A 22,017-nucleotide genomic window follows, 5' to 3' on the forward strand; every position below is an offset into this window, starting at 1 on the left:
CACCTGTTAAACTGGGCACTGAGGAGTGTAGAGACATTCAGTTGGTGTTTTCTGGCTGATGTGTAATGCAGTATGGTCAGGTACAAATGGTGTGCAGATGTCACTGACAGAATGCAGCATGTTCGGTGTATTGCAAAGGTAAATACACATTTAAAATGTTGGTTGCAAAGCTGTGGCTTCCTCTGTGAGGAAATCTTTGACAAGGTATGTTGTTGATGTGAGACATGAATAGCAAAGAGAGATTGATGCCAATTTTTCATTCATACCACTTTGGCTGCTGTAATTGTAAAACACAATATATTTTTCACAGTATCTTTAAACATTTAACATTCTTTTGTAAGAACACGTAACGAATAGATTTTGTAATTAGATTTTTGCATATTGATTTTCAGTGTGTCAGACAGTGAAGTAAAATGTTATCTGCTGCAGACCATAGGTCACAAAAATAGATTTTGTTTTAGAACGTCACTGCCACCTACTGGCAAATAATTGCATTGCCGACTCTTAGTGACATTACAATGAGACGCGGACGACCGTTCAGTGCTGCGTTTCCCAAAAGCATCGTAAGCTTAAATACATCGTAGACCCATGGAAACCAATGGAGCTACGATCAATTTAGGCTTACGATGCTTTTTTGGAACCGCAGCCCAGTTTTGTTCAGTGTATGAAGAAGCTGAAAAACCCATGTTAAAGGAATAGTTTACCCAAAAATGAAAATTTGCTGTAGCTACTCACCATCAGGCCATCCAAGATGCAGGGGCTAGATGAGTTTGTTTATTTATCAGAATAGATTTTAAGAATTTTAGCATTACATCACTTCCTCACCAATGGACTTCACGTCACAAGATTTTAATTGATGGACTGTGATGGAGTCGTGCGGGTTTATGTGATGTATTGTAATGTTTTAATCAGCTGTTTAGACTCATTCTGATGGCACCCATTCACTGCAGAGGATCCATGTGATGATGAAACAAATTCATCTTCGTTTTGGATGGTCTAAGGGCGAGTTAATTGATATTAGATATTAAGTTTGCAATAAAATCTGTATTCAAGGTGTAGTATTTTTTCTTCTGCTTTCATGTTCACACGTATAGATCTGGTTAGCACAGAGCATGGAACTTTCAGTCCCACCTTGACATGCAAGGACTGTCCTTGCACCCAGTCATTGCCTTAAAGGGATAGTTCACCCAAAAATTAAAATTTGATGTTTATCTGCTTACCCCCAGGCATCCAAGATGTAGGTGACTTTGTTTCTTCAGTAGAACACATATGATGATTTTTAACTTCAACCGTTGCAGGCTATCAGTCGTATAATGCATGGCAATGGTAACAAAATCTATGAGAGTAAAAAAAACATGCACAGACAAATCCAAATTAAATCCGCGCACGGCATCCGGTGCGTGAGGTGTGTACGCGCTCTGGCGTAGTTTACGTTAATGGGTGTGTTGATATCCATCAGAAGAGCAATCAACCATAACTTCAGGCGAGCAGGCTCAGAAGTTGGGAATACATGGAAAGTCACCACTCCCGAATGAGTTTGCGCGAGAGAACATAATCTTTTAGTTTTAAGTCGGTTTGAACAATCCGGATAAGCGCAAGTAAGTACCATTTTGATTAGCCGTCGTACCTACAATGACTGTGCACTGTGTAAACAATGAGTGACGTATACACGCGAGAGATCACTTCCGGCGCTTGCATAAACTACGCCAGAGCACGTGCACACCTCACACACCGGATGCCGTGCACGCGCCCAGACAGTTGGACATAGTGGTGTATTAGAGGTAAAATATGATATAAATACTGTTCGGTTTCTGGCACAAACCGATCGTTTCGTGTCTTAGGACATCAATGTGTCGTCACGAGCCGCAGGGTTTAATTTGGATTTGTCTGTGCATGTTTTTTTTACTCTCATAGATTTTGTTAACATTGCCATGCATTATACGACTGATAGATTGCAACGGTTGAAGTTAAAAATCATCATGTGTTCTACTGAAGAAATAAAGTCACCTACATCTTGGATGCCCTGGGGGTAAGCAGATAAACATCAAATTTTCATTTTTGGGTGAACTATCCCTTTAATATTTATAACAGTTAATAAATGCTAATTTATAAATATGTTGTTGAATTAATAATAACATAAAACCAGTTAATATTTGACATTAGGACATTTCTTTAGTTAAGTACCTGAAGGATGTGATCCCCCTGCTGATTCTTGATTCCTCTAAATATCATCCTCATCCTACTTCATGTTTTTCCTTGACATATTCACATTTTCCTGTTGAATGAGGCTATTAAGGCAATGCTTGTTGCTTCAATCACTGATTATTACATTTAAATAGTTGCTTACACTTTACAAATGAACCTTAAATGATTTATAGATTAATGGAAAGACTAACATTTTTGGTTAAAAATGCCATTGCTGTTGTCAGGCTTGTTCTCAGACTTGGGTGTTTCCTATAAGCATGCATTTCCATGTGCTGTAAAAATCAATGCATTTTAACTATGAATCGTTTCGAACTATGCAGTACATGCAAGAATAACAGGCTTTATAAAAGCCCACTTTCATGACCTCAAAATAAAGTACATATACACACACAACAAACAAAACAAATTAACAAGTACACAAGTGTCTTTATTTACGCAAGCAAGTTTGTTCCTACAGTTCGAAAAGAAAAAAGCCACTGTCAAGCTGTTGGCACATTTATGTACAAAACCAGTTAATTTTACTGCCTGCTACAAAGCATTCTCAGTGAAAGTACAAAAAACTAGTACAGTATGTGGATAAAGCTGAAAGCGATGTCAGGGTAATACTGGATACGCAACATCATAACAAGAATAGGTATAAGACATGGTTCAGAAAATTCATCACAAACTAGAAAGGACAAAACAAACACTACAACCTAATAAGATATTTAGCTTAATATTGTTAGCGTAGCAACTGTAATACTGCACATTTAGAAAAAAAAAAAATTAATTGACCAGCAAGACAGTCATAAGTGTAAAAATCTAAATAAAGGATTTTTTTTTTCCTTTTGAGTTAGTTAAAACTATTACCATTTGATGCATAACCATGCCACAAACAACAACTATATTTATGTTTTTTACCTAATACAAGTTTCTTTTGTGGTTTTAAAAAAAGCTGCATGACTAACAAGAGTACAGGGACTCAGCGCTGATTCCAAATGCACTTGCACCAAAAAACTCACAATGGTCCATAAGTGCACAAAAACTAGCTTGTTTTTTTTATTTTAGTTTTTGTGAGACACCGACAAAAGTACTTTACTGCAAAAGTAGGGCAACTGAAGTCGGCAAGACCGAGCCAAAACACTGAGTTTGGAGTAACACATGCTTGTACATCCCATATCGTTCTTGTTTTTAGTCGAAACGTGTTCGAATGTCATGTAAACCTTCCACAGTGTTTGGCAGAGTCATTGCAATCAACTTTTCCACTTAGATTTATACTTCTCCGATATGTACGACGATCTCAAGAATATCACCTAACACTGACTGCCGAGATGTGTTTTAGAAACTGACATGAAATGTGTATACATTTAAAGAGAGATATATATATATACAGTTCAGAGGAATGACAGAAAAACCTGTTTTTGTTTGAATACTTGCATTTAAAAAGTTAAAGCTAAAACTAAGCAATAAAACACCTGAAAATGTTATTTGCATGTGAGAGTATGGCTTCCAATGGATGAGAGAAAACAAATATCCGTAGAGTCTCCCAAGGCAAATCCGACTTGACCGCTCTAGCTGATTTGAGACGTTCTTTCTCGGTCCTTCTTTCCCAATCAGCAGCCATCTCTGTCAAAGCTCAATAAACATTACTGAGCACCAGTGTCACACCTTCCATTAATACTGCGCACAGCTAGCATATACAGTTAGGCCAAGCTACAGTATAGCAGTAAAAGTCACTTTAAGGTACTTTTTGAAATCCCTGGCACTCCAAAACTGAATTTGTTGGAAAAAGAATCTGTACATTGTGTGTGCTGTTGCTGCTGTAAGTGCGGCAGCTTGAGCGATTAACCTGTAAATCATAACTTACAAGTTTGGTCACATTTTGGTCTTTAAAAAGTCTAAAGAAAATCGAAATCATGACTAGCCGTTTATAGGGTGAACGCAAATCATTGGCGTGTAATACAAAAATGTGAAAAGTGTTCTGTAATCCCTTTGGCTAAACCCAAACCCCCTAAAAAGACCCAATGAGACCTAAAAGTATGTGGTACAAAAGAGAAGTCACTCAACTTAGTGTGTTTATCAGGTTGTGCTCTCAGACATGTCAATGGAAAAGGGAGGTAGAGGAGAAATGAAATCGGAACAAGGACAAAGAAACAAGACCTAAATCCTGGGTAGTCGGAGATGTTGCAATGGAGATGATAAGAACGTCCCTAGACCAACATTCTGGGTCACACCCGTACATAGCAAGTATTACAGTTATTTACCTCCCCATCCCATCTGATCCCAAACCCCTGGAAATCATGGAAATTAGACGTAGTTAAGTTTAGTTTATATATGTGTCTTCAGGGAGGGGAAGGGCATGCTTGTGTGTGTTCGTGTGTGTGTATACATATTTATATGTGTGCGCATGAGCGCGTGCTTTATGTGTATGCGTTCAGACGCTCTTTAGAGCGAGTAGAGTGGATATCATGAAGCTCCTGCTCCTCCTTGGACTTGATGTCCTCGTATTTCTGCATCCGGCAGGCGTCCTTCACGTAAGCCCAGTTAGCCGACAGCACCATCAGGTAGTGCACCTACAGCAACACAGGGGTTAGAGAGGAGGGTTACTGTTAGTGCTGATGACCCATCTGTACCCAAAAAGGGTATTACTTTGGAGACTTCACGGGGGTTTAGTGGCCCAGTTTAGACTGGAGATAAACTAGATCAGTTATTTCCCCCATCGGATGACATGGTAACCAGTTTCAGCTGAATATAAGCCGGGTTAGTTAGTTAATTTACACAGGTTATCGCTTGTAACTGCTGGGTTAACTTGGGGAGGTGGGGGAAGGACAGGGACTGAAACGATATTGCAAAACGGAAGAGCCTGGGTGTCATTTTAATCAAGCCAATTAAGGGACGTCATTATGAAAGTCGCTGACGTGGGTGATGGTGGTGGGGCCCTTGGTGGACAGAGAGTGTGTCGGGATGTGGGGAGGGACACCCCAGACCGGAGTTGTCTTCAGAAACGCGTGCAGTACCTCCCCGTGCTCTTAGACGTCAGAATGACGTGGTTACGGATGAGGACAGACACTGCCACCACCTATCACAGTAGCCAGATCATTGAAAAAGAGAAAGGAAGAAGGTTACTTGCTGCCTTCCTAACTCCTGTTCACCCTCAAACCTGTATGATTTTCTTGCTTCTGTGGAAAAGAGAATGAGATGTTTTATTTATGCTGAAAGTGCAGTGAAAGTAAATGCTGAGCGGGCTGTCAAGCTCCAAAAAAGCCATATGATACCTTTTTATTTACTGATAATCTTGTCCTTGCCCAAAGCACTAAATGTTATTCATGTTCTTGTATATTTGAATATGTGCATCAAAAGAAACCAGACTAGGTTTGACATCAATGCGTCATTGGTTCTTGTGTGTATCATAACCAACTGTGATGCGCCAAATGTATTCCATATTACTCCATATTCATGTGCATTTTTAAAGAATACAAATTAGAACCATGACTGAAGGGAAAGACTTACGATGCCTTTTAGGGTGCATTTTTGGTCACCATTTACTTTCAATGTATGAAACGTCTGTGAAACGTTCAATGTTTGGAACAACAGAATAAATAACTGGTGCCAAAAGTTTCATTTCTGGATGAACTATTCCTTTAAATTTGGATGGTTCTGAAGATTATGGTATGACTAATACACTTCCATGACAAAAATGGCTCCTGCAGTTCCATTGCAATGCCACAGTCGCTTCTTCTTTGCTGAAGTTCCTCTGTGCACCAATGAGTGGCGTTGTTGCTGCACAAATCAGCAAACTGCAATTATGCAGCAATGTTTCCTGAAAGGTATGAGGTAATTATATAATCAAAAGAGCACAAATTATGATCCAATTCTGTAGACTCTTTGTTTCTAAGTACTTAATGTCCAAGCTGTTTCCTCATTTGCAAACCATTGTGGAATGCAATTAACTCACATAAATGATGCCAGACTGTTGCCTTTGCAGAAAACAAATGCATTGTGCTTTTCACACACACTGCAAGGAAGCTTAAGCCGAAGACAAAAGCACAATGCAGTGCAAAAACACTTACAGTGTATTGACTGCATCAAATTAATTTTATACTATTCTATTTATCTTCTACATAAGCTCTAATATTAACCAATGAAAGACAGCTTTCCAAGGTTCAAACCAAAGGGTAGAAAAGCTGCCTCACAGAAAATGGTGTCTCACAATCACTTATCGCCGTTCCAAACAAGCTTTCTCCTTCCTTCCCTCTCCTCTTCTGTTTCCATGGCAACAACACCTCCTGCATTTTCAATGATGAGTGTTCCTCTCCCTCTCTCTGTCTCTCTTTGCTCACTCACTATTTTACAAGAGGCCTTGGATGTCTATTGCATTTCAGACAAGCCTTTAGACTGTAATTCTGAACAAGTCCTTGATTTCTATAACATACTTGCTGTGCTTAGATTTCATATTACCTCTCTTGCAGGTGTCACTGCATTCATAGGATTAATGAAACTCATAAATCAATCCATATTTCATTTATTGCCCTGAAAGGAAATTTAGATTCAGGGAAAATTCATACAATGCAGAAACAGAGCAATAAAGAAAGAAAGATAGAAAGTAAGAGACAGCAATGAAAAAGCTCACCATGGCAATAACGGCTGCTCCAGCCCCCGCAAGTGCACAGACAAACAAGTGGAATGTCAGATCCAGCTGGAGAAAGAGACAAAAAAAGACTCTGAAGAGGAGAAACCTGGATGGTTTTCACTGAAAAATCATCAAGTGCAGATAAACCCAGGGCCAGATTTACTAAACAAATAAATAATGGTGCAAATACTGGTAAACCGACTACCAGAAATCTTAGTAAATCACAATGCATGATTAAATGCTCTCAATAAATGTTGTGCCTAAAAGGAAAACTCCTACAAATGCATATGCAATAAGGTCAACCTCAAAAATAACCCACAACGTTTCACTCTTACAGAAAAAACACATGAACTTCACATGCTCAATCACGTTAAAATCACATGTGAAATATGTGAAACTCATGTGAAACATAAAATGCACATGACATGTGGTTTTGGAAAGTGTTAATATGTAAATGTCTGAAACCCATGTGAACAATATATATAAATGCATCATTCATTCATTCATTCAACAAATGTGGACACGTGTGGACAATATGTGATCACATGGGTTTCAAACATTTACACCATTAAAATGTTCCAAAATGTGTTTCATATGTGTTTCACATATTTCATATGTGATTTTAACATGTGATTGAGCATGTGAAGTTCATGTGGTTTTTCTGTAAGGGCATCGCTAATTTTTCACTGCGTGTCTTTAGTAAATCATGCTTGTGCAAGCTGTAAATCTGGCCCTAGATCTTCAAAATCATCTTAAATAATAAATTCTAGGCTACTGTGCCATCTTTACTATAATAATAATAATATTGTGAAAGCATAACATCCACTGGCATATGGGTTGTGGTACTGTCCATACAACGAGCTGCACAATCTTGCAAATAAATATTAAATTTGAAGTATTACATATTTATATGAAGGAATCCCCGCTGCACTGCGTGACTTCAGACTTAAAAGCATGGAAAGGTTCACAATTTATTCATATTCTCTCTCTCACTCCCAACAATTATTTTATGCCATAGGTCACTGTCTGTAATGGCGGACTGAATTTAGATGAAGGCCATCAGTCAGCATAAAATAGGCCCTGCTTCAGAACTGCCAACTGACCTCATTAGATTCACACAACTTGATGAAGTTCTCAGAAGCGGTGCACAGTCTTTTCTCCTCACCAATGGACACAATTCCTGCAGTTCAAATAAAGGAAGATGTTAATGGCAGATTCATTAATAATGCAATGATAGTACATGCTTAGGTCATTTTATTGCATAATAGTTCTCATTATGGCAAAAAGGTGTACAACAATGAATAGTGGTGATTTAACTATGTAACTGTATTTTATGTTGCAACACTGTTTTAAAAATTGCCTTATATTTTAATGTCATAATGGTGCTTCCAGCAGTAATGATACACCATGGTGTTTTGTAATATGTAACAAGAGTGTTTAATGATATCCTAATAGTGTTTATATATGCATTCTGTCATTTAGCTGTTGCAAAAAACAAAAAAACAAAAACAGTTTTATAATAAATTAGTTATTTTTCAATATCCTCTGCTTATGGATGTCTAATACATGCAGCCTGTTACATTCAGTAATTTCTGCACTAAAACATCCAATAAACTGCAATATAAAACAACATCTAAGTTCTTTTAAATAATCTCAGCCAGCCCTACAGCCAACTAGACTTGGCATTCACTGCTAACTTATTCACTTATTTAGTAATTCAGATGCACTTTAATCAGACTAGAAAATCCTAGGCAGCATTCCTATCCATGGATCCATATTTTATTTTGCTGGCTAAGTATTTTGTTTACACCAGTATGCATAGAACATGAGAAATGACTGAAAACATGTCTCCTTAGATGAGCTACGCACCAAACTGACGCAGGTCGAAGCAAAGGTTGGAACTTTCCACTAGTGTGGCGTTCTGACAGGTGTTCCAGATGTTGAAATACATGAAGACTGGCAGGGAGCTGAAGGCTGTAACTCCTAGCCAAGCCAGCATGAAGATATAAGTAAGCATGATGAACTGAGGAAGAGAGAAAGAGATATGTGTGTGTTTCTTGATAACATTCAAGTATTCCCATATTATATAGTATTCCCATGGAATTTACTAAATATAAGTATAAATATGCCAAATTTATACTGCAAATGTGGCATAGAAGTGCTTATGAAGTGTCTTTACACAGATTAAATAATGCTGATAAGAGGTGGCATAAATGCGTACACAGTAATTAGAGCTATATACTGTACTGTGATACTAGGGCTAAGGTGGGTCAGAGCAGGCATAATTTAGTCTGGCTTTAATGCTGCATTTTGTCTTCACACTGAATTCTGAGCTGGCACAGATCAGTCTACACTTAGCTATGTAAACTCCATAACTTTAGTAGCTCATAAATTTAGGAATGCATGATACAGCGGTGACCTTATCAGCCATTTGAAGCGTTTTCTGATACTGGAATTAGATCATATCACACAGCTTTTTTTTCTAATTCAATAAAAATCCTTATTTTCTACTCATACAATGTTTTGATGCCTCATTTAAAGAGATAGTTCACCCAAAAATGAAAATTCTGTCATTAATTACGCACCCTCATGTCGTTCCAAACCCGTAAGAACACAAATTAAGATATTTTTGATGAAATCTGAGAGCTTTCTGACCCTGCATAGACAGTAACGCAACTGACAATTTCAAGGTCCAGAAAGGTAGTAAGGACATCGATAAAATAGTCCATGTGACATCAGTGGTTCAGTCTTAAATTTTATGAAGCTCCTGCATCAGCAACACCACAAGTATGCATCTTGTGAACATGCGTCAAAGACTGACACAGAAGAGAAGGCTTTGTTTAATAAAGTAGTAATTTTTGTTTGATGTCACATGAACTGCTGTCTATGCAGGGTCAGAAAGCTCTCAGATTTCATCAAAAATATCTTAATTTGTGTTCCTAATCTTTACTTTTCTTCTTTCTTTGCCACTTTTGGTCAATCAGACGCTGGTAAAACTCCTTCAGCCACGTCCAGTCACCAGTCTACAGGGCATTTGCAATGTTAGGTTAATCTTATGATGGCATAAACACTCACTTCATACATAAAATACATCCTACATCATTTGAACAGCAGAAATAAATGTTTTCCTGCTATATAATTCAGTATTTGGTTTCCAGGTTTGAGGAATAGACACTAGAAGGCTAAATGGAGATGCATTTAGAGGCTCCATAACAAAATACAATACAGCTAAGAGAAATAAAGTGACTATTTCCTGTTACCTGTGATGACCTCATGAATAGTTCCTGAATGTCCAATTCATCTAGCAGTAGCGTGCTGCCCACTCTGTGAACAGCCATGCTGACATGAGACTTACTGTAGGGGATTTTCAACAACTTCTTGATATTCTGTTTAAATCAAGAAAAAAAGACATAAATAAACCATTCAAAATTTAAGGTCTCTTAGCAAGGCTGCATTTATTTGATCAAAAATACAGTAAGAAATGTAATATTGTAAAATATTATTGCAACTTAATATATCGGTTTTCTATTTGAATATAATTTAAAATGTAATTTATTCCCGTGATGCAAAGCTGAATTTTCAGCATCATTCCTCCAGTCTTCAGTGTCACATGATCCTTCAGAAATCATTCTAATATGATGGTTTGCTGCGCAAGAAACATCTCTTATTATTATCAATGTTGAAAACAACTCTGCTTCATATTTTTGTGGAAAGTGATCCATTTTTGGGGATTCTTTGATAAATACAAAGTTTTAAAAAAATCTTTTGTAACTTTATTCATGTCTTTACTGTCACTTTTGAACAATTTAATACATCCTTGCTGAATAAAAGCATTAATAATTTCACAAAAAACTGTTTATCTGCATAATGTTCAATTATATTCTCTAATATCATTATACAAAAATATGACAGCAGAGCGCTGTGATCAACCAATCAGAATCAAATATTCAAGAAAGCCATTTTAATTTAATCATTTATTGTGTCATATAAAGAAGACGTTGTATTCTCAATACAACAGACTCACCTCTGAATCAGACACAACATCAACATCATCACCTATACAGTCAATGAAGTCGTACGCCATCCCAAAACTGCAGTTAACAAAGAAAACACAAGAATGCACGGAAAGATGAGCTTCACGGCCATCTAAATATATATATACACATTTACATTAAAGGGATAGTTCACCCAAAAATGAAAAGTCTGTTATTAATTACTCACCCTCGTGTCGTTCCAAACCCGTAAGAACACAAATTAAGATATTTTTGATGAAATCTGAGAGCTTTCTGACCCTGCATAGACAGTAACGCAACTGACAATTTCAAGGTCCAGAAAGGTAGTAAGGACATCGATAAAATAGTCCATGTGACATCAGTGGTTCAGTCTTAAATTTTATGAAGCTCCTGCATCAGCAACACCACAAGTATGCATCTTGTGAACATGCGTCAAAGACTGACACAGAAGAGAAGGCTTTGTTTAATAAAGTAGTAATTTTTGTTTGATGTCACATGAACTGCTGTCTATGCAGGGTCAGAAAGCTCTCAGATTTCATCAAAAATATCTTAATTTGTGTTCCTAAGATGAACGGAGTTACGGGTTTGGAACGACATGATCTAATTAATGACAGAATTTTCATTTTTGGGTAAACTATCCCTTTAACTTGAAGTATGCGATTTCTTTCAGTGCAAACTATTTTTTTAAACAAGCCAAACTTAAAAAAAAATAAAAATAAAATCATGCATAAGTAAATATAATATTATATTATATTCTGTGATGGACCTAATTTCAAGATCATTGATCACTGCTTGTGCATTAGTTCTTTCAGATGGGTGGTTGATCTTACCCAAGCACTGACACAGCGCCCACAGGTGGTGATCTTAAAGTCCCCATAGAGATCCCGAATGGCCCCAGTGGTGAAAAATCCCTCCACCATCAGCAGAATACCATAGACGAAGAAGGCTGCTGCCACTCCATAGATCACATACTTAAAGATGTCAATCCTGAGGAAGCAAAACAAGAATAATTAGTAATTTCCATATGAAAAGAGTGTCTGTGCTTATCTTGCACACAATGGTAATTCAATAAGATAACGTTCCCTTGAAAGTATACTGTTGTCAAAGTTTTTTGTGAAGCCCTAATCCACTTAATTTTGTGTGTAGATTAAATTCAATTATACAGTCTCATTTTATAATTTCAAAGCATTTGGTAAAATAAGATAAAATGGCTGAAAAAAAATGCTGCTTCACTTCCACTATTCCTTCCTCCACCCACTCATTTCTTTCGTTCTCTCCTCCATCCTGCTCTACTTCCCACCAGTAGAGTTCCGGTGAGCAGGTGTGCTTGGCTGATCTGGTGCAATTTCAGAACACTTCATTCTCTAAATGGAACTGATGCCAAAACCTAACATGGTAGATATTGTGTTTCTGTGTGTGTCACTGTTCTTTAGAAATATGTGTGTGGGAAAATGTATTTCCAAATAACACCTGTCGCAGAAACTCCCCTCAGTCTCCACTTCCTATGAGGCTGAATATGTAAACACAATGTTCAATGAATTCAATTTTTAATTCATTATAATAATCATAAAGTGCATTTCTTTACTCATTCTAGATATATCAAATAGGAATGACTCTGTATTGTCCCTATTAACAAATCCTTGTTTCGTGCTGAAAATCCTTCACCTAATTTCATGTTACTGTTCAAAAATGACCAGCCTTCTAAAAATTGCTTGTAAATCTCTCATTATGCTCATTATCACCTTTGAAACACAGGTGCATAAGCTCAGATCAATGAGACCTACAATACAATGAATTACTTACTTCCAAAAGAAATACAAAACGTGCTAATTGAAAGAAAATAAATGTTTATCAACAGAAAAAGCTGATAAAACGATTGAATCCAACATTTGGTAATAATATAGCATTACAAGAAATTTATAAGCAATTTTTGTATGTCAGGTAGCATTGTGTTTCAGTTTGCATTACATTATTAAGAACTGGTGACAGAAACTGAATTAGATTCATGTACTGTACTTTTGAAGTAGGTCGCTATTAAAACGAGGCATAAATTGGGCTCAACACAGAGCACAGCCTGACTGTGTGTTCTTTTTTATTATGACTTTGGTATTGTGACACTCACATGGTAAAGACATCCAGGGCATCAACAGGTGACCGGACAACATCAAAATAGGTCTGCAGGATGGTGACGGTTCCAGAGAGAGCCTCATGACCACAGCCACAGAAGAGCGCCACCCCGGCGTACAGCAGGATGGTTGCGATCAGAGAGGCATAGGGAATCCCACTCAGGCATTTGAGGCAGCATTCAGAGCACCCTGGGAACAAGAGTAATAATCAGTCCATAACTGCTATAAGAGCAAGTGTGTATACCAACCAACAGCATTGCTTTGCTCTTCATATTTGCCAATGATGTTGATAAATGCAGGTGAAGAACTTCCAAAGAAATTCAAATCAAGTAGAATCAAAGGAATGTGTTAAAAATGTACTCAATTTTTAACTTAAAGTATATTGTTGAGTAAAGGTATTTAAAAGTAAAAATATATACAGTATTTAGAAATGAGGTTATTCAACAATTATTCAGTCACTTTACACTCCTGTTGATAAAGCCATTTCCTGCAATTTACTGCAAAAGCATAATTCTTTTAGGGTTATAAACAGCAAAGACTACATCAATTCAAAGCTGAATGGTTTATGTACAACAGATGAAAATTCTGAATTCGAGTCCATTACCTAACTCAGAGCGGTAACAGTTTTACTGGATGAAAGTGCAAAGCAAATTCTATTTGCACAGTCCAAGAGAACATTCATTCCCACACATGTCACAGGAGAGGAAGTTTACTGTGACTCGAACCAATCATAACTGCCACAGCTGAGAGATTCATGGACACAATTCAACAGCACACAAACAATATTGATTGCAAAATTGCAAGTAGAGAATGGCAACAGTGGCGGCTATTCTGCAGCACGGCACAGCAATGATTTATGGGCTATCATAAAGCCCACCAGTACAGGAAAACATAAAGAGCAGGTCTTCAGAGGATATTCACTAGTATGTATAACTTAGAAGAAAAATAAGAGTCCTTATTGTGGAACTCAGTAAGTCAGGCTGTAAATGTTCACAGCACAACCTCTTAAGCCCTGCAGCAAAGACTTAATACGGACGATACAGCTGAAGCTGAACACTCACGGTTCTTGAGCTTACATCCCATCTTCCCACTGAGCTGAGTTGCTATTGGTGCAATGGCATTGTATCTGCTTTCTCCTCACTCCTTGTAGCTGCGCCCCAGAACCTGCTGTTTACAGGAGTGTGGATAATGTGTATTTTGCAGCCCTGCCCAGCTGTTACAGGGGAAACAGACTTACACCTCCATTACACCTTGAGAATAGCCTGCAGCTCTGAACACAGTATAAATGCTCTGGAGAGCAGGCAAGCGTTACTGCATCAAAATACGCATTATGTAAGCCTGACTGATTTTTAGTAATGCACTGATTAAAAAATTATAACTATATTTATTTATTAAACACACGGTGCATTAGTACTGGCATTTCAGTCAGTGCTCAAACATTACATATGCGTTGACTCTTCTCGTATAGTTTTGTTTTCAGTTCAAACATGAATTAATTAGGTAAAACTGAATTAAAATACAAATTTTAATGTCAGAAATTTTAAGAACACTATAAAGTCTGCAGTCTGAGCATGGGTCAGTAAGATTTAATTCATTTATTTATTGAAAGAAATTAATACTTATTCAGGAAGAATTCTTTAAACAATGAAAAGTGGCATTAAATATTAATAATCTTACAAAAGATTTCTATGTCAAATACATGCTGTCTTTTGAACTTTCTATTCATCAAAAGCTGCTTGATACTGGACAGCCGAAACACTCACTCTCTCTCTCTCTCGCTCTCTCTCTCTCTCTCACACAAACACACACACACACACACACTCTCTCTCTATAACAGTAATTCGAAATTGTAATAATTCATAATAATTCACAGCCTTGGTGAGAATAAGACTTCTTTCAAAATCACTTAAAAACTCTTGAATGGTATTGTACCTGTAATTTAATAGATTTTGTCCAGGAAAACATTTGTTGTGGCCCTTTAGTACAAGTTGTGAATTATTTGGTCACTCTTTTGGTATTGTATAAACCAGGAAAAACAAAGCATCTCTCTAAAAGATTTCTGGATATATATGATACTGTAGTCATATTTATGCAATCCACACAAATACTGATTCAGTTTGTCCCTTGTGCATCTTATAGTAATTTACACAAAACCGTTAGCATCACTATTGGCGCTTTTCCACGCGTGGTACGACTCGGCTCGGCACGGATCAGTACGGTACGACACGGCACGGCACGGCTCGGCTCGGTTTGCGTTTCCACTGCAGTTCAGTACCGCTTTAGAGTGGGCGGGATCGGCCAATCCGTGATCAGCAGAGTTTACACGTCATGTTTTGGTAACGGTATAGTTCACTTGGAACCTCGTCCGAGGTGGTACTAAAAAAAGTACCAGGTACCAGGTACTGTACCCAGTGGAAAACCCCCCAAAAGTGAACCGTACCGAGCCGTACCGTGCCGTACCATGCAGTGGAAAAGCGCCATAATACAGCGTTTTTTTTCAGTGTAGAGTCAGCAGAAAAGTCTGTCATTAAGGTCTTCAGAGTTTTCGCTATTTCTTGGATCCCTATTTCCAAGAGTGAATGCACCTAATTTCAGGCAGATTGACTGTGATATTTGGGAGTGGAGAGGAGTGACACGTCACTTATTTATCATGCCAATAAACAGCACCAAACTGCCATCCCTGTGGTGTGCTTAAGATGCAGTCAGTCTTGGGAGTGCTGAAACAGATTAATGAGGAAGCCAAAGTCTGTTCTTTGATCTCAGTGGGAAGAGACATGAGATCAATACTCAGACTGTCAGTGGAAAACACAAGCCTAAACCTGGCTCGTCAAGTGCATCCCTCTCATGCCATATGTACCGTCAGGAAATCTATAACATTGGCATAGGTAGGAATTATTGCTGTATGTACGCTTGATTCAAACTCTTTTAGAAACAATAGTTAAAAAAAAGGCTAAAATCATCCTTCTGGCCTTGGATCACAAACAGTTTGACAGTTCATAGTCAAAAATGACTTGAGTCAATAATGCCTCAGTGTGGGTATCTGGTTCTTTCACCGTTATTTCACATTCAAAAACAGTGTAGATTTTTAAATTTTTCTATCATTATAGATGCCCTCAAGAGGGAAGTCTGCACAGCTATTGTCTGCAATTGAAAGTGCATTCAGTTATAAGAATGAAACGGTGTGTTTGGGGTAAATCAGATATTGCTCAAAGTCCTCAGATACAATACTGATTTTCATTATACGTATATACAGCAAAAGGAAAATAATAGGGAGCAGTGGGTGAATGAACCTATAGGTTTGTTGTGTGGGTTATGAAATAATAGATCAGAAAACAGGGTTGCAACAATAGTAAACTTGTTGGAAAAATAAGCCTGCATTACTTTTACTACTTTTTCTTACGAGTAAAATCATCTATGATCTTGATAAATTCAGTAAAAAAAGGACAATATTGTCATTATGTAACACCACTGACAGAAAAAAATAACATCACAAATAATAAATGAAGCGCTTAGAATTAGTAGAATTAGCAGGCACTTTCACAGGAACACTAATGGAGGAAGATTGACTATATTAAGGTTGAGAGAGGTGGTGAGCAATTTATAGTAGGCTTGAAGAAGCTTGTCTCTCTCACAGATGAATTGCTTCCTGCTTGGTAGTATATCAGCAAATGCTACTATCTGCCTGCTTGTCCACCTTGTCCAGGAGATCAGAATCAGAAACCATTAAAATATCTCCTTTTTTTCCTTAGCCTTTCTTATGTTTAGTCCAACAGTTATTATAGTTATTCAATTTATAATAATAATAATAATATAAAATATTGCATCATGTTTTCTCATAATAATATATATTTAATAAAAAAAAAAATCATGTTTGTACAACAACAACAAAATCATTTGTGTGTTTTCAGTTGGTTTAAAATTTGATCTCAGTCTGGTTTAATATTTAAAATGGGGTAATATAATTATACTATAAATGAAACGTAATAGCCAAACATTTAATTTGAAAATACAAACAGATTAAATTCCTTTCAAATGGAATGAAACGGAAGAGCAGGCCAAACCTCAAAAGCACATTAGAAAGGCAATCGAAGCTGATGATGAAAAATTACGTAACCCAAAAATAAACACCACACTTCCATTCCAGATGACCTGTTGTTTCATCCTCGTGCAGCACTGCTGGAGTAATGTAGGTTTACAACTGGAACACCTGTCTCATTTCCTCTCTGTCCAATGTCTTTAATCTACTGTCAGAGGAGAGAATGTGCCACATCTACAGTGGGTACGGAAAGTATTCAGACCCCCTTAAATTTTTCACTCTTTGTTATATTGCAGCCATTATAACAACGGGGCGGATGTGAACGATTATTGAGAGTCACTTCTTTCTACATTTTTATGGTCACATTGGATTTGGGAAAGCATCTTGTACCTCCGGCCAATGTTCCAAATGGATAGAAACAATCTTGGAATGCTTATATTTCATATGTGGGAGTTGAAATTAAACACACCAAAGACTTCTAAGAAGAAATTGGATATTTGCCCTATTGTTATTCACTGGAAAACAAGACTGTCTTATAATAACAATCCTTATCCTACAAAATACAAACAAATTACAATATTTTTACATATAACATAATGGAGAAGCAGCCGAAACCTCAAAAGCACACAAAAAGACCATCAATACTGATGAAGAAAAATGATGCAATGATAAAATACATTACATCTACATTCAATTTTGTCACCTTTTAGAACTACGCTATAGCCAACACTGTAAAAAAGAAAATCATATAGTCTTATAAACTATATAAATAGTTTTTCTATTACTTTATCTCATCAGATTATTTATCCAATTTCAACTTCATTTAAGTTATACAAGCAGTTATAAAGAACTTGGTTCTTTAAGTAAGTTTATAAATACTTAAAAAAATACTTGTACAGACAATACATTTATTACTTAAAAAAAACAAAAAAACACAATCAAGGCAGCAACTGAACTAAAGTTTTTAAGTTAAAGTAAGTTTTTTAAAGTTTTGAAAAACTTTTATGAAATACCCCAGTATCACCTGAAATATGCTGCTTGTATTAGCCCTTTGATGCACAACACGGGTCTAAAGTGACCCGACTGAGTTTACTTTTTCTATATCTTTGCAAGAAATTAATTTCATCATTCAGAATTCCAGGAAATTCCTCAATTAACTTGTTTCTGATCATCACAAATTCTTATTCTTATTTTTTCTTTCTTACTTTTTGAATAAAAATCGTTTTTGTGTCACTACCCTTCTAATGCACAACATGGGTCTAAAATGACCCGCATTCATTTCCTGTTATTTCAGTTATGGATGAGTGTATCTTTGCTGAATCTCTGAAATAAATGTTTTTCTATCATTTATTATTCCAGATAGTCTTTAAATATGTTGTTTTTGACTGCCACAAATCATTTTGTTTATTTTTCCTTCCTTACTTTATTAACAAACACAGTTTTTGTATTTTTACATCAGTTTTACACACGTAGGTCTACAATGACCCGTACTCATTTCCTATGTTATTTAAACCATGCCTGAGTGATTCTTTGCTGAATCTTTGAAAGAAATGCATTCAATCATTTATTATTCCAGGTATTCATTAAATATATTGCTTTTGATTTACACAAATCATTGTTTATTTTTCCTTTCTTCACTTTATATAAAAAAACTGTTTTTGTATTTCTACATCAATTTTACACATATGGGTCAAAAATGACCCATATAGAAACCTTTGATATTTGCTAATTCTTTGCAAGTAGGAACATATTTACTGCAGAAAACTATTCACCTGCCCGACATTTCACAACTCAACATGGCTGCTTTTGTATATTGACATTTATACTGACATTTAGTCTCATTTTATAATTTATTACCAAAGAAAATATTTGATATACCGTGGAAGATAACTGGACATAATATTTGAATGTTAGGCTGGCTAAGGTTACCTTGACCTTGAAATCTATTACTAGTGAGACAGAGAATGTCAGTAATGTTAGCTACGTCAACAAAATAAAAGTCAAAATAATACGTTATTTTATAAGTATCATTGCTGTCAGGCAGAAACCTCGTATCTCCACATTTCATCATTTTTATTTTTTGTCATAAATCAGTGCTATTGGTCACCCTTTATGTCTGTCAGTGTTTCTGAAAAGTAATGGTTTTGGACATACAAGATTTCTGTCTGACAGAAACGATATATAATCAGTATATACATGATCAACTGCTTGTTGTGCACTCTTTATCTAGAGTGTTAGTATAGCTAATTTCAGACATTCTAGATTAACGTTGAATTGAAATGTTTGTAGAGATGCTGCATGATGAGGAAGATCAGGCAATTCTTAGTCCTGATTCAGACTCTGAAATATCTGATGCTGATGACGTAGACTATGTGCCACAGGGTCAATCTGGATTTGTGGTTGTAAATCCAGCTCTCCTAGATGAAGAAGACTATTTTATAACATTGAAGACTTGTCTGATGAGTCCTCTGAAGAGGAAACTCAGACCTAGTCCAATGGATTGAGTAAAAATGGTTTGCATTTACTCATGTAAGCAGAGAACACCTAGGTGGCTTATGGTGCTATGATACAATGTGCTGGATGTTGCCACCCTCATTGCCTACACCAGGGGTGGCCAACGTCGGTCCTGGACATCCACAGTCCTGCAGAGTTCAGCTCCAACCCTAATCAAACACACCTGAACAAACTAAACAAGGTCTAAGGGTTACTAGAAATCTACAGGCAGGTGAGTTTTTATCAAGGTTGAAGCAAAACTCTGGAGGACTGTGGCTCTCCAGGACCGACACTGACCATCCCTGGCCTACACCAACTTCACTGCACAACACCTTGATTACATGGCTGGTGTGACCAATGCACGAAGGAGCTGGCCAAAGAGCTTGTCGTGCCACATATGAAGAGGCGTTTGGAGGGCAGGCCCCACCTTCAAGACCATATTACAGAGGCAATGGGAAGATGTGGGATAAAAAACAAAAGAAAAAAAACACAGTAACCACCCGGCCACAGGTAAACATCAGGCAGGAGGGTCAATCAAAGAGGAAGAGGTGCAGGATCTGCCCAGCTGCCAAAGACAAGTCAGCGGCTGGTGTTCAGTGTCAGGCCGGTTTGCAAGGAGCACAAACCTGTAGTTGTCATTTGTGAGGCATGTATGCATTGAGGTGGTAATTTGAGATGGCGCTGTACCTGTGTGAGTTTATTTTTTGTTTGTTTTATTTTCATCTATTCACCACAGTTGTACTACAGACAGTTCAATTTCAGTGTTATCGGTTATCAGTGAACTGTGTATGTGTGACAAAGTGGCAAATAAACTTATTTCAAGTGTTAAATATGTTGGTCTAAAAAAACTGCTAAAATAATTATTTTAACAAAATGTCTTTATTCTTTTGTTTTTTCATGCTTGCATAGATGGGTCATTTTTGACCCATGTGTGTAAACTTGATGTAGTAACACAAAACCTAGGGGAAAAAAATACAATATTAATTTGTGGTCATTGTAAAAAGATATTTTGAATATTCATGGATCATGGAGTTTATAGATCAGGGAATATTAAATGCTGAAATAAACTGATTTCAAAAGATTAAAAAAAATAAAATAAATGGCCAGCGAAGTATGAAATAACATAGGAAATGAATACGGGTCATTTTAGACCCATGTTGTGCATTAGAAGGGGTTTTTATAGCTTGTGCATCAAAGGGTTAGCATTCAGAGACTGCAAATTCACACTGAAGAAAAACTATGCCCTAATGAGAATGCAAATGGCTTACAAATGGCTTTTAAATGTGAATCATTAAAATGAGCACTTTATGTATTTCAAAGAGTTTCCATACTATTTATGAGCTAATCATCCTGGAATACCACAATATAGCGTTACAAATCTTGAGCTGCAGTGAATGGACAGATCGATTGAAAAGCGTAACATTACTCCTGCAACTGATGCACAGCACCTCTCCTGACAGCAGACAGATCATAATCCACCTCTCTTTCTTTAACCCACAAAATATCAGGTTTATTTGATTCTAAGAATGTTGTATATGTTGTAATGCTTTACAACACCCTCTCCCTAACTCAAATATTAAACAAAACAGCTCCACAGACGCAGGACTCTGAAAGGCTCTGTTAGCCACAGCCAGCTGTCAGCCTGACCGGAATGTGAAGCAGTTCCCCAGCATGCAGCTAATGGCATGTTGAATGACCGCAGATCAACCAGAGAGAGAGATAGATGGAGGAGCTGATGCATCACATCTGTGTAAATGAGAACTCCAGCACCATTAGGCAGATGCATGTGCAGTAAGTCAATGTTGACATGTATTACATGTTTATATGAGCCACTCAGCACAAAACATTCATAATTTATCTTCCATAATCATGATTTAGATTTTACTTTGAGTGGAGTGTGTGTTTGACAGACTGCATTGTGTTCCATCTCTTGTTTGAGTCAATTTGCTCTGTTGGAGAGGCATGACAAGGTTTGATGAATTAGAAAAGACAACAATTAGAAACAAAGAAATTAACCACCTGGGCAGCTTGGTAAGAGATTACAGCTCCTCACAGAACATTATTTTAAAAGATCAGAAATTTGGACCAAAAATGGCTGTTTCTATCGAAACCTGCGAATTTAACTTTAACTTAGAATATTACATAACACATTTGCGAATAAAGCACATTTTCCATCCCATTCCTTCAAGACAACTAAATTATCCATTCCTGGGAAACTGGCGCAGAGTATTAATTACATTTCATTACACCAAATACACAAAATAATGTTATTTTTAGCAACATCATATGACCCCTTTAAATACATTTTTTCAAGATAAAAACATTTTGTTTTGTTGTCATTTAAATACTTCTTCAAGAAGCAGTAAAGTTTGTATTTATTTATTTACTTTGTTAAAATATTTTTTCCTATGAACTAATCATAAAAGATGCCAAACGAACGCTTTTCTTAAAGGGGTCATATGATGCTATTTTAAAGATCCTTATTTTGTGTATTTGGTGTAACAGAATATGTTGACATGCTTTAATGTTCAAAAA

General features: G+C 36.8%; 1 protein-coding gene across 3 annotated transcripts in view; it reads right to left on the bottom strand.

Moving 5' to 3' along the window:
• Positions 1 to 2,611: 2,611 nt before the first annotated feature.
• The window catches only part of gpm6ab (glycoprotein M6Ab), a 67,211-nt gene continuing 47,805 nt past the window's right edge, over positions 2,612 to 22,017 (bottom strand). For 2 of the 3 annotated variants that reach the window (XM_016463683.1, XM_016463674.1), the window contains exons 2-7: positions 12,950 to 13,142; positions 11,658 to 11,814; positions 8,684 to 8,837; positions 7,918 to 7,994; positions 6,815 to 6,880; positions 2,612 to 4,757 (exon numbers count right to left, since the gene is read on the bottom strand). In XM_016463683.1, the coding sequence (XP_016319169.1) occupies positions 4,605 to 4,757; positions 6,815 to 6,880; positions 7,918 to 7,994; positions 8,684 to 8,837; positions 11,658 to 11,814; positions 12,950 to 13,142 (800 nt within the window). In that variant the 3' untranslated portion in view covers positions 2,612 to 4,604. The other variant, XM_016463689.1, reaches the window with a different exon arrangement.

The sequence above is a fragment of the Sinocyclocheilus anshuiensis genome, unplaced genomic scaffold (genome assembly GCF_001515605.1).
Source record: "Sinocyclocheilus anshuiensis isolate Anshui unplaced genomic scaffold, SAMN03320099.WGS_v1.1 scaffold145, whole genome shotgun sequence".
NCBI lineage: Eukaryota > Metazoa > Chordata > Actinopteri > Cypriniformes > Cyprinidae > Sinocyclocheilus > Sinocyclocheilus anshuiensis.